This window comes from Cuculus canorus, chromosome 10, assembly GCF_017976375.1.
Source record: "Cuculus canorus isolate bCucCan1 chromosome 10, bCucCan1.pri, whole genome shotgun sequence".
NCBI lineage: Eukaryota > Metazoa > Chordata > Aves > Cuculiformes > Cuculidae > Cuculus > Cuculus canorus.
In genome coordinates this window covers 20,914,272-20,926,562 of record NC_071410.1, presented here as the reverse complement: position 1 = coordinate 20,926,562, position 12,291 = coordinate 20,914,272, and the positions used below count along the sequence as shown (strand labels likewise).

The 12,291-nt window shown below is 50.7% G+C and overlaps 1 protein-coding gene across 1 annotated transcript in view; it reads right to left on the bottom strand.

The window, feature by feature from the left end:
* The window catches only part of ZNF185 (zinc finger protein 185 with LIM domain), a 51,036-nt gene that overhangs the window by 2,022 nt on the left and 36,723 nt on the right, over positions 1–12,291 (bottom strand). Inside the window, exons 21-30 of the mRNA XM_054075514.1 lie at positions 11,642–11,722; positions 11,025–11,126; positions 9,803–9,961; positions 7,396–7,509; positions 6,695–6,790; positions 5,471–5,572; positions 3,567–3,635; positions 2,443–2,523; positions 1,572–1,674; positions 756–854 (exon numbers count right to left, since the gene is read on the bottom strand). Coding sequence (XP_053931489.1) covers positions 756–854; positions 1,572–1,674; positions 2,443–2,523; positions 3,567–3,635; positions 5,471–5,572; positions 6,695–6,790; positions 7,396–7,509; positions 9,803–9,961; positions 11,025–11,126; positions 11,642–11,722 — 1,006 coding nt within the window. The remainder of the gene's footprint in view (positions 1–755; positions 855–1,571; positions 1,675–2,442; positions 2,524–3,566; positions 3,636–5,470; positions 5,573–6,694; positions 6,791–7,395; positions 7,510–9,802; positions 9,962–11,024; positions 11,127–11,641; positions 11,723–12,291) is intronic.

Here is a 12,291-nt window from a genome sequence, read left to right as displayed (position 1 = left end):
GGTCGCTGAAGCAGATGACCCTGCAGGAATGGGAAAGAAAAAGCTAAACAGTCATATTGCATTAAGACATAAACTAAGCCACCGCTCATGCAGCAAGGCAGGTGCCCCTTCCCCTCCTTCTCTCCATCACAAAGCAAAGGGAGGAAGGGAGGCCCCTTTTTATAACCTCAGTGCAGTGGCAAGGTTTCTCTTTGCTGCTTTGGTGACTCTTACCCCATCCAGGTAATGTGACAAAACAAAACCATATCCAACGCAATTCTTTGTTGATGTGTAGGCAGAATGTACAACTCTTTAGTTTTCCCTGTGGTTCTCGTCTCAAAGTATCTTTATGTAATGCAGAAACTTGTGCCTGCCATGCTGCCTCCTCGCTGGAGGAACATTCCCGCTGCCAGCAGCAGCAAGCCCCTGCGGCAGGTTAGCCCGGGACACAAGGAGCAACTCCTTAATTACCTTTGGAGCAGGCTCTGAGCCCCTGAAGGACATTGCTGTCACCACTCAAGCCAGCCCACACACCACTAACACAGCCTGTTTATCACATTATGGCCGGAGACTCTGGGTCTAAGCACACCCTGGGAGAAGCTCTACCCTGTTTCTGGGTAATTCTGCAACGAGGGTCACTGCTTCCCACTAAAAAGCCATGGGAAAATCCCTGTATGGGTCACTCAGTGAATGTGAGGGTTAAATGCTCTTCATTCAGCAAACTCACAAGCACTCTCATCCAGCCATTTGTGCTGACACTGCGAAGGGGCGCTCACCTAGAAAAGCTTCTCATAGCACTTGTCACAGTGGACAATGTCCCGGTGGATGAACATTTTATCCAGAAGGTCTCCCATTGCTTTATGGCAAATTCCACACTGCCAAAGGGAAAACAAGGGAGTCAGACAGTAACCAAAGCACCATGCAGTAACGACAGCGCAAAGAGGACAGGAAAACAAACAGTCCCTGTATCATTTTATAAAGGTGTGAGGATGCCCAAGCAGTGACAGAATCACGGTGTGGTTTCGGTTGGAAAAGACCTTTAAGATGACAAGTCCAACCATCGATCCAGCCCTACTAAGCCTGCCACTGGATCATGCCACCAAGTACGACATCTGCTTGTCTTTTAAACCCTTCCAGAGTTGACCTCTGAGGCTAAACTTTCCTACAGCAGACAATGCACTGCAGGGTTCCTCCTCCCACACTCACCATCTCCACAGGCTTGACTTGTAAACCCTGCAAGGTCTGAGAGATTCAGCAAGACCTGCACTGGGGCACAAAGGCCACAAACCAGTAAGTCTGTCACAAGGACGGGGACACAAGGAAGGAGGATGCTGCTATTCTGTCAGGTAGCAGTAAAGAATTCTCCTTGTTCTAATACACATCTGTCTGAGGAGCTGAAAAGCTTTTGGGGATACAACCGACACCTGTAAGTGCACAGCTTTTTTGCCCCAATGTGGATCCAAGCATTTGGCACACAGTCTATACAGGACTCCAAAAGTCTGAGGACAGAATTTGCACCAAGATTCCTCCTCCCACCACTCCATTCCACAGCGGCACAAAGAAGGCAGTCGTTAGTTAAGGTGTTTATTTACCCTGAAACAGTATTCATGGCAGCAGATGTTAAGGTGCTCTATTATGATCTTCGGGCAGTCTCGGATCTCACGGCTGCAGTAACTGCAAACAGGGTCAGAGGACCTGGGAGGGAACAGAAACGGGAATTCCTCTCTAACAGAAGCTGCTTCCAGTCCCAGCACTTGTACCAGAAGTTTCTTAGCTAACAGTAGCCCCACTCCGTGCCAGCTACCCGCTTCCACATTTGTTTGACTGTGTCAAGTGACAGTAGAGACACATTATCCCAGGGATGCAGAGACAGCAACACCAGGGCAGCACAGACCTTAATGTCAATGTCGCTGTATTTTCCAGAGATCATTTACACTTCATAGAATTATGGAATGATTTGGGTTGGGAGGGACTTTAAAGCCCACGGACACCTCCCACTGGATCAGGTTGCCCAAAGCCCCATCCAACCTGGCCTTGAACACCTCCAGGGATGGGGCAGCCACTACTGCTCTGGGCAACCTGGGCCAGGGCCTCCCCACCCTCACAGCAAAACATTTCTCCCTAAGATCTCATCTCAGTCTCCACTCTTTCAGCTCAAAACCGTTCCTCCTCATCCTCTCCCTGCACCCCCTGATCCAGGGCCCCTCTCCAGCTTTCCTGGAGTCCCTTTCAGCACTGGAAGCTGCTCTAAGGTCTCCCTGCAGCCTTCTCTTCTCCCGGCTGACCAGCCCCAACTCTCTCAGCCTGTCCTCCTATGGGAGGTGTTCCAGTCCTTGGCTCTTCTTTGTGGCCTTCTCTGGACTCTGCACCGAACACATACCAGTATTCTAAAAAAGCAAAACCTTAAAGTCATTCCCGTTTAACTATTTGCTGAACCCCCAAGGCAGCCCCGAGCTGTCGTACCACTGCAGGGGAGCGCTGGACAGGTAGCTGTGGTGGCTGTAGGCTGATCTCTCCAAATCGGTCAAATCCCCAAAGCTGCCACTGGAGACAGAAGGAAACAGTCAACGCTTGACAATGATACACAGGAAGAGCATCTCAGATGTAATCATTAACCTGAAGCTCTAACTGCAACACCCTAGCTTCCTTGGAGAGAAGATTGCTAACCAGCTTTGAGAAAGTGTTTCGCTAATAGAGAAGGCAGCACTGATGATGCAGCAGGGCTGTCAGCAGCAGCATCTGCACCTTTGAGGGTGGCAGTATCCGAATGCTCCCTCTCTACCTGCCTGTGGTTTTAGATGCTGCAGCAATTCACTTCTCTTTGGTTGCTGGCATCCGCCTTGCTGACCTCTAGGAAAGGCTGGAGATTTATGGAGTCTGCAAAACCCCAGCAATGCTGACACGGCACTGAGGGAGGATAAATGCCAGCAGGGAGGCAGCAAACCTGGTGCTAACCAACTGCCCCATCAGTGCAAACATGATGTACACAGGGCCAAATTTTGCTCTCAGTCTCACTGGTGTCAATCAGGAGCAGCTTCACATTGTCACCTTTGAGTGGAATACAAAAGGTTGAAGGCATCTTAATGGCATCTTTTAACTTTTTCTAACTTTGGAATTTTTGACTGAGAACCTCCAGCCTTTAAGTTTTTCTCGTCAATTCCAATCATTTGTTTGTATGTGCAAGTGCACAGTTAAGCCTAAATATGCAGCATAAAAACCTGCAGTGTAGCATTTCCATCTCATCTCCCACCTTAGAGCTCAGCCCGCACAGCAAGGGTGTTAACTTCTCCACTGGGAGTGGTGGGACAGAGCTCCTCCTGTCACCACAATGGGACTGGACCGCACAGTGCCCTGCCGAGACATCCTCTGTGTTCCCAAAGCAGCACCGGTGCCTTAGCAAAACCCTCTGCCCACCCAGTGTAATAATCCCTTCAGGGCTATTTAGCCCAGGCACCACGGCAGCCGCAGAGCTGACCGTTCCAGCTCCGGCGCTTGCATGGGGTCGGTGTGCGTTAGCTGGCAAAGCTGTGCGCGGGCGCTTTGCAAGTTCATGCAGACCCAGGGCTGCCCTGGGACACTCTGCGTACCTGCTATAGCGTGGGGAGGCTGAGAGCTCGCTGCTGTTCACGTATTCCTTCACAAAGAGGACCCCTTTTCTAGGGAGGGACACGGAAACAGAACGAGAAGCATTTGCATTAGAAAAGACTGGAGCTCATAAGAGGCGGCGCAGGGACCACATGTGTGCACTTGGACACACAAAGCGTGCATGAAAGGCACTGAGGCGGATGCTGTTGTTCTTGAATAAATACTGACTATCAAGCATTGTTGCTAAATAACACCTAATATACTCCTCTAATTAACCCACCACAACAAATCTTGCTAATTAAAAAGAATAGAATGGATAATTTAACTCTCACATCCAGTTGCCCTCTGTTTTGCAAGGATAAGTCTCTTTTATATCATGTCCTGATTACGCACACAATAAGTATTTAGAGAGATGTGGTTCTGCCCGTTAGCATTGAAGCCCCACTGGCACCGCATTCCTTCCAGCGCCTGGGTTGTCACTGGAACATCTCCAGTGTTCTCTTCCATTATAAATCGCTCCTGGTTTGGTTTGGGGGTGTTTTTGCTTACAGAGCTGACTTTTCTTGCATATTCCTCCCTCCTTAAATTTCCAGTTTCGAAATGCCATGTCCCCATCTGTCCATCTGTCTGTCTGCAGCTCCAGCACAGACCGAGGGGAGACTATGTGCCTGCCGGCTCTCTTCCCAGAGCCATGAAATGAACTAATTGAGCTCTTTCTCCACGGTGCATTTTCGTTGCTGCCTATAAGCTGTAATTAATCCTCTCTTCTTAAATGAGCAAACTAAGCTGTGCCACAGCCAGGGAAAGGGAAGCTTTGCTTTCTAACTTAGCACAGACACTTCCCATGGCAAGTGTTTCAGGTGAGAGAGGGGCTGTGATGTGCAGCAAGGCCAGGAGGGCTCAAACATCACCTGTCAAAGCCTACATTGACCTCACCACTTGGAAACCCCTCTCTAAATTGCATGGAACCCTGCAGCAGTTTTTCACCTTCGAGGTGGAGCCTGTGGGAACCACAAATCCCAGAATACAGCTCCAAGTTGACAGCTCCACCAGGATGGGATGCTATTTGTTGTCATACACGGCAGAGCAGGGTCCTGTCTGCCCCACCGAAATCCCATACACCCAGTGCAGCCTGCTCACTTGCTCCTGACTGGCAACAAGGCGAGTCTTCCAAGAGCCCCACACACGTGGTGAGTGCATACCACATGAGGAGCTCCATCGTGTCCCTCCAGCTACGGCATGAGGAGCTCCCTTGTGTCCCTGCATTTATGGCACAAGGAACTCCACTGTGTCCCTGCAGTTGGGCATTGAGGAGCTCCGTGTCCCTCCGGCTATGGCACAAGAAGCTTCATCATGTCCCTCCAGCTACAGCACAAGGAGCTCCATTGTGTCCCTCTGGCTATGGCATGAGGAGCTCCATCATGCCCTTCCAGCTACAACATGAGGAGCTCCATCATGTCCCTCCAACTACAGCACAAGGAATTCCATCGTGTCCCTCCAACTACAGCACGAGGAATTCCATTGTGTCCCTCCAGCTATGGCATGGGGAGCTCCATTGCGTCCCTCCAGCTACAGCACGAGGAGCATCATTGTGTCCTTCCAGCTACAACATGCTATGGAGGAGTCAAGATTTTGCCACACTAAAGAGAAAAGACACAACTCACACAGCAAGCTACATCCTGGTCTCTAAGAAAGGGCACCTGGACAAAAGTACTCGGCCCATCTCTCCCTTTTGAGTGGCTCTGGCCACTGTGGCCATGCCTGTGCTCTTAGCCAGGAGCAGCTGAGCAACACCCCCTGGCCCAGATGCCGAGCAGCAAAGCCTGGCTTGTCACCACCAAACAGGACGGCTGCCTGCCAAACCTGTGTCACAGCGGGAGGATCACGACCACCCACAGCTCTTTACCCGACAGTGTTGGAATCGGGCTGGTACCCAGAGGCTGCTGGGCTGCTGGGCTGGATGGTGGCCATCGGACTGCAGATCCTCTCGCTCGAACCTGAGAGAAGCCTGGCGAGAGAGAGAAGAGTCTATGGGCACTGGAAACATAAGCCAGGACATGGTGCAAGCCAGGAAAAGACCTACCACAGCTTCTAGAAGGGCAGGCTGGGAGGGGCAAGTGAAGGCCCTTGACCATACAGATTAATTTACCTTTTTCACAGACCAAAAAGCCTCCTTTCTCCTTTTCCACCTGCCCCCTAAAAGTGCTACTTCCCTGGAGGAGCAATTTGGAAACGTCTCATTTCTAGGGTGATGGGACAAAACAAGATCTTCAGATAAGTACCGGCTAGAGCGCAGCATGGAGCTTTAATGGGAAGAGCTCCTGAGAGAAATGGCAGACAGTGTATTGCAGGAGAGCAGGAGATCGGGACATTGGCCGAAGTTCAACAGCAGAGCTATTCCCAACGGAATGATTTCAGATATGGCAAGAGAGGAGGGAGAAGGCAGCAAAACTATGGTTATGAACACAACCTCAGAAAACTGCTCTGTCCGTCCACTCGGCGAGGAGACCTGCTAAGTCCGCCTCGCAGGGGTGGAGCTGATCCTGTCTGGAACCAGTCTTAGGCAATCTCACACCTCTGGTTCATGCCCACAACATCCTTCCCTTTAGAGCTGGACCACTTAGCCCTATGCTGGTGCCTCCACACACTGTCAGACAACGTATGGGTGGATGGCACTGCCATGAAGGACTGTGGAAAGCCCAGGGTTATGGCATTCCACATTGGATACTTCTTACCCCTTCTGGCCTTGTTCTGGGACTAGTTCAATCACTGACATTCTGGAGATAGTGATCCTTTCCAACATCACTCTCTTCACTTTTAGTTCTTCGTAGCCTGTGCAAAGGCCTATTTCTGGTCACGGGAGGGCAGCTGGGAACCAGCCCTTCATTCTCCTGCCCCTCTGTTCTGGCACCCCACACAGTAAAGCATTTCCAGATGGATGTTATCACAGACCCTGCACTGGGTAGCTTTTGCTAGAAGCGGTTTAAGAGTAGTTCTGTGCCTCTAGATCACACATCCACTGCCAGGAAACCATTTATCTCTCTCTCAGCTCTCGGCTTTGATCCCTAGCTTCTCTTCCACAGCAATTCTGTGGCCATTTCCTTCACAACCATCAAGACTACCCATTTACCTGGTGCTGTTATAGTTTAAGGTGTCCATGTAGAACGGCACCCTGTGGCTTCTCTGGGAAATGGACATGGTGGTATCTCTGGGAAAGGAGTCGTGGCTATGAAAGGAAGTGATATAATCTCAAGCACTGAACTTGGGCACATGAAGGATTCTCACAAGTGGTGAGAATCTTTGCTAAATGTCTCCCTGCATCAAAATCACCCACACACCAGACATCCACGCAAACAGCACTTCCCTGCACATACTTGGACCCAGGGAGTCAGTATGAAGTGGGTCAGGACACTCTAGATACTGAATAAATGTAGCAACGGGGTATTCTTTCTGTTAACAAGTCTGGATTCCCTTCAACTTGAGGTCTCTCTCTGAGGGGACCTTAGAGCAGCTTCCAGTCCTGAAAGGGGCTCCAGGAAAGCTGGGGAAGGGCTCTTGATCAGGGAGTGGGATGAGGGGGAACGGTTTTCAGCTGCAAGAGGGGAGATTGAGATGAGATCTTAGGAAGAAATGTTTTGCTGTGAGGGTGGGGAGGCCCTGGCCCAGGTTGCCCAGAGCAGTGGTGGCTGCCCCATCCCTGGAGGTGTTCAAGGCCAGGTTGGATGGGGCTTGGAGGAACCTGATCCAGCAGGTGTCCCTGCCCATGGCAGGGGTTGGAACTGGATGGGCTTTGAGGTCTCTTCCAATCCAAACCATTCCATGACTTCTTACCGTCCAGCTATGGGGTTAAATTCAGAGTGTCCCCTGGCACCAGTGCTGTCGTATCTGCTGTTCCTAGGGCTGCTGCTTCCATCATAAACTCTCCCGTCGTAATCTGGGGTAGGCCTGGCGAGGAAGCACAAAGCCCTGATTACATCGTACAGGAGGCCTTGGAGGTCCCATGCTGGCTAACCTGAATCCCAACACTAGCAGTCACTGCTGTGACACACTCGCCTTTTGCTCTGCCTGTTACACCTGCACTGGTTCTGCAGCGGCAGTGTGCATACAATGCTCTGAGGCCAAGGAAGCAGGCTTAGAATGTACTGTTTGAGAGCAAAGCCAAAGCAGATCATAAATCACAGAATCATAGAATGGTTTGAGTTGGAAGGGAGCTTAAAGATCATCTAATTCCACCGCCTTGCCATGGGCAGGGACACCTCCCACTGGATCCGGTTGCTCCAAGCCCCATCCAGCCTGGCCTTGAAAACCAGGGATGGAGCAGCCACCATTGCTCTGGGCAACCTGGGCCAGGGCCTCCCCACCCTCATCATAAAGAATTTCCTCCTAATGTCTAGTCTAAATCTTCCCCTCTCCAATTTAAAGCCATTCCTCCATATCCTGTCCCTGCCCTCCCTGATCAAGAGCCCCTCCCCAGCTTTCCTGGAGCCCCTTTCAGCACTGGAAGCTGCTCTAAGGTCTCCCTGCAGCCTTCTCCTCTCCAGGCTGAACAACCCCAACTCTCTCAGCCTGTCTTCATACAGGAGGTGCTCCAGCCCTCAGATCATCTCCTTGGCCTTCTCTGGACCCGTTCCAACAATTCCATCTCCTTCTTCTGTTGAGGATTCAATGAATCTATCATCAATATCATCTCCTTTCCCAGCACTTGCCCAAACCACCACTGCTCCATCTGCCCTGTGGCCCAGTGCCCAGCTGGTCCCTCTGGGTGCCAGACCCATACATTTTCCCTTTTCCAAGACAGAACTAATTATTGGAATGGCTTTGACCTGCAGGCAGAGCTCAGGCTCTTTCAGTAGAAAAATAAGCTTATAGCTTACGGTCATTCTTTGCTTCCAAGTGCCCTGAGGCACAGATTATGTTTATATTGTCTATCAGTGCTTTGATCCTGATTAAAGCTTCAGGCAACTGTATAACTTAATATTAAACAATGCTGCAAGACGCTGCAAATCAACGGTGCATTAAAGAGAGAAAGAGGGGCAAACTAAGCTCGTCGTGAGATGAGGAAAGCCCTGCTCTGGGCAAGACTTGCATCTGGTCTGTGATGTAAACCCAAGGGCAGGAGTGAAGCACGAGTTTAAGATGGACGCAGCAGCATCACACGGTGCCACAGGGGGATAAGAGGCTGTGGAGCACAATAAAGTCCGTCCCATTTTTTTTAGTCCTTGTCTGCAAGTGCTTCCAAACACAAAACAGAGCTTGGTGACAACAACTTGCTGAAAAGTGCTCGAAGAGATGAGGGCTACATTCAGACCATGTGACTGCAGTGATCTACAGGGACACTAGTTATAAGTGCACAGCCCAGCTCTTCTGTCACTGAGAGATAAACCCAGACTGCTCCTCAATCATCACTGCAGATACAGAGAAGCAGTTGTGGTCTCTGCACATCTGTCAGCTTTTCAGGTTCCATGTCAGTGGCCTGAACACAACCTGACAAGAACTCTCCAGTGTTACAGCGTAATTATCAGCTTGGATCTCCTGAATCCTTCCTTCAGCCCTTCAGATCCCAAAATGATCTTAGAATCAGGGAATGGTTTGGGTTGGAAGGGACCTCAAAACCCAAACAGTTCCAACCCCTACCATGGGCAGGGACACCTCCCACTGGATCAGGGGGATCAAAGCCCCATCCAACCTGGCCTTCACCATCCCCAGGGATGGGGCAGCCACCACTGCTCTGGGCAACCTGGGCCAGGGCCTCCCCACCCTCACAGCAAAACATTTCTTTCCTAAGATTTCATCTCAATCTCTCCTCTTCCACCACAAAACTGTTCCCTTCGTCCCATCCCTGCACTCCCTGATCAAGAGCCCCTCCCCAGCTTTCCAGGAGACCCTTTCAGGACTGGAAGCCGCTCTAAGGTCTCCCTGCAGCCTTCTCTTCTCCAGGCTGAACAACCCCAACTCTCTCAGCCTGTCCCAGAGCTGCTCCAGCCCTCCGATCACTTTCACGGTCTCCTCTGAACTCTCTCCAACAGCTTCAAGTCCTTCCCGTTCCGAGGACTCTGGAACTGGACACAGTTCTTGTTCCATGTGTTGTGAGTCCTGGCAACACTGTCTCTCCCTCTGGGAACAAAGTTCTGTTCACACTTCTTGATGCAGTGATTGTACAACCTGGACCAGAGCATCCATCCAATATTTCTGCACCAGCAGCTTTCCCTGTCTCTGCATCCCATCCCCAAACCCTCACCTCCTGGTGCTGAACGCTTGGCTGTCCACATAGGACGGTATCCTGTGACTGGGTGTCAACACGTTGTTGTTGGGAGGCTGGCGATCTGTGTACAGTGTCATGGGATGCTGGATCTCATATGCACTGAGAGGATTCTCTTTGGAGCTGAAGTTAGACCTGCTGAAGAATTGGAGCTAGTTTGACCATAAAGCCGATAACTGTAGCCAGCACACAGAAGTGTTCAAAATTTGCCGAAGCTGGATCACGCCTCCTTCTACTGCCAATGAGGAAAACCTGGGACACCATGCAGTTAATAGATTCTAAAGAACTGGGGGGGTGGCAGAGGTCTGTGCTGCTTGCCCTCACCTACAGGAGTTGGATTCCCAGCACAATGAAATGCTACAAGATGTAGCAGTCGTCTCAGTTAACTTGGTAACAGAGATGAAATACAAACAGCTCTGTGTGGGAGGAATCATAAAATCACATACTGTCCTGAGTTGGAAGGGAGCCACAATGACCATTGAGTCCAACTCCTGGCCCTGCACAAGACACCACCAATATTCACACCGTGGGGCTGAGGGCCTTGGCCAAATGCTTCTGCAATATTGTCAGGCTCAGCGCCATGACTGCTTCCCTGGGAGCTGTTCCAGGGATCCACCACCCTCTGCATGAAGAACCTTGTCCTAATGTCCAACCTAACCCTCCCTTGGCACATCTTCCTGCCATTCCCTCAGGTTCTGTCATTCTTGGCCAGAGAGAAGAGCTCAGTGCCTGCTCCTCCTCCTCCCCTGGTGAGGAAGCTGCAGAGCGCGATGAGGTCTCCCCTCAGTCTCCTCTTCTCCAGTCTGAACAGACTAAGTGCCTTCAGCCCCTTCTCATACTCCTCCCCTCTAAACCCTTCCCCAACTCCGTGCCCTCCTCTGGATGCTCTCCAGCAGCTTCAGATCCTTTTTAGCCTGTGGTGCCCCAAACCCAGTGCTCAAGGTGGGGCCACCCCAGTGCGGAGCACAGTGGGACAATCCCCTCCCTCGCCCGGCTTGCTATGCTGTTCTGGATGCACCCCAGGACATGGAGTGAATCTTAACCCTAATATCACCTTTCTCAGTTTTGTTGGATTAATGTATGCTGAGTAAATTTATGCAGGTCCAGGACTTCATCCAGGATTTCATCAAGAAGCAAGAATGGCAAAGGATGAGATATGAATGCCACTGAAGGCAGATATAAAGAGATGGTCCCGCTGTACCTGGCTGCCACTGGGTTAGGCTCGTAGTGTCTCCAGTCTCCTGGGCTCTCACGGTGACTCTCTGAGGTGGGGTGGGTCTGTTCTCCGTAAGCTGGGGTGGCTCTGGTCAGGGAGGAAAAAGTCTGTCAGCAGTGTTAGTGCTTGTGTCCCCAAGCACCTCATCTACCCACATCTTAAACACCTCCAGATATGGGGACTCCACCACCTCCCTGGACAGCCATTCCAGTGCAGTTCCCCTTCTGTGAAGAAGTTTTTCCTAATGTCCAATCTGAACATCCCCTGGAGCAAGTTGAGGCCATTCCCTCTTGTCCTATCACCTATCACTTGGGAGAAGAGATCTCCACCCTTCCACAACCTCCTTTTAGGTAGTTGTAGAGAGCAATCAGGTCTCCCCTCAGCCTCCTCTTCTCCAGGCTAAACAAACCCATTTCCCTCAGCCGCTCCTCGTAACACTTGTTCTCCAGCCCCTTCACCACCTTTGTCGCTATTCTCTGGACACACTCCAGGAAATGGTTTCTGAACGCATCAGCCAAGAAACGAGCATTTGTAATGCCTTTGAACGGGGTAACAAGGAGAACACCAGGTGTGTGGGAAAGCCCGGTCCCATGGCTCCATACCTGTCCAGGTACACATCAGATCCATTTGGATGTTGGGTCTCTGGAGCAGGGCTGCTGCTTTCTCTGGGTAGAGAGCTGGACCTGCCACAACAGAAGACCATTACAGCCTGTACAAGTGCCACTGTGCTCAGAACCGCTGCAGGATGTGGCTGCAGCCCCTGGTGAAGCTCCTGCCTCAAGGCAAGGACAGTACCCTTGCATGGGAAAATGCCAGACAATCCAAAGAGATGTGGGAAAAAAGAGTGAAAACAAAGATCTCTTCAAAAATAACACTGAAAGGAAGGAAAAATAAAGCTCCTGATGAGCATCAGTTACACGTTTACTCTTTCCAAACATGACATTTTAACTCTGGTTCTTTAGTTGTGACTGTTATGGTTTATCTAGTTCCTCTACGTTACATTTCGGACCGCTGCAACCATGACTTGACTTCACTTAGGTACTACCTCCACAGCAGAGCCACTAGATAAAGCTGCTGCAGAGCCACCCTGGATTTACAGTTGTCTGCGCTAATCTAGGGAAAACTTTGTTCGCTTTTTGTAGCCGATTTCTGGGCACATCAATCCCTCCAGGTATACTGATAACCCTGTAGAAAATCCAAATGGCTTTAAGTTCCCTTCCAACCCAAACCATTCCATGATTCTGTGATCCTA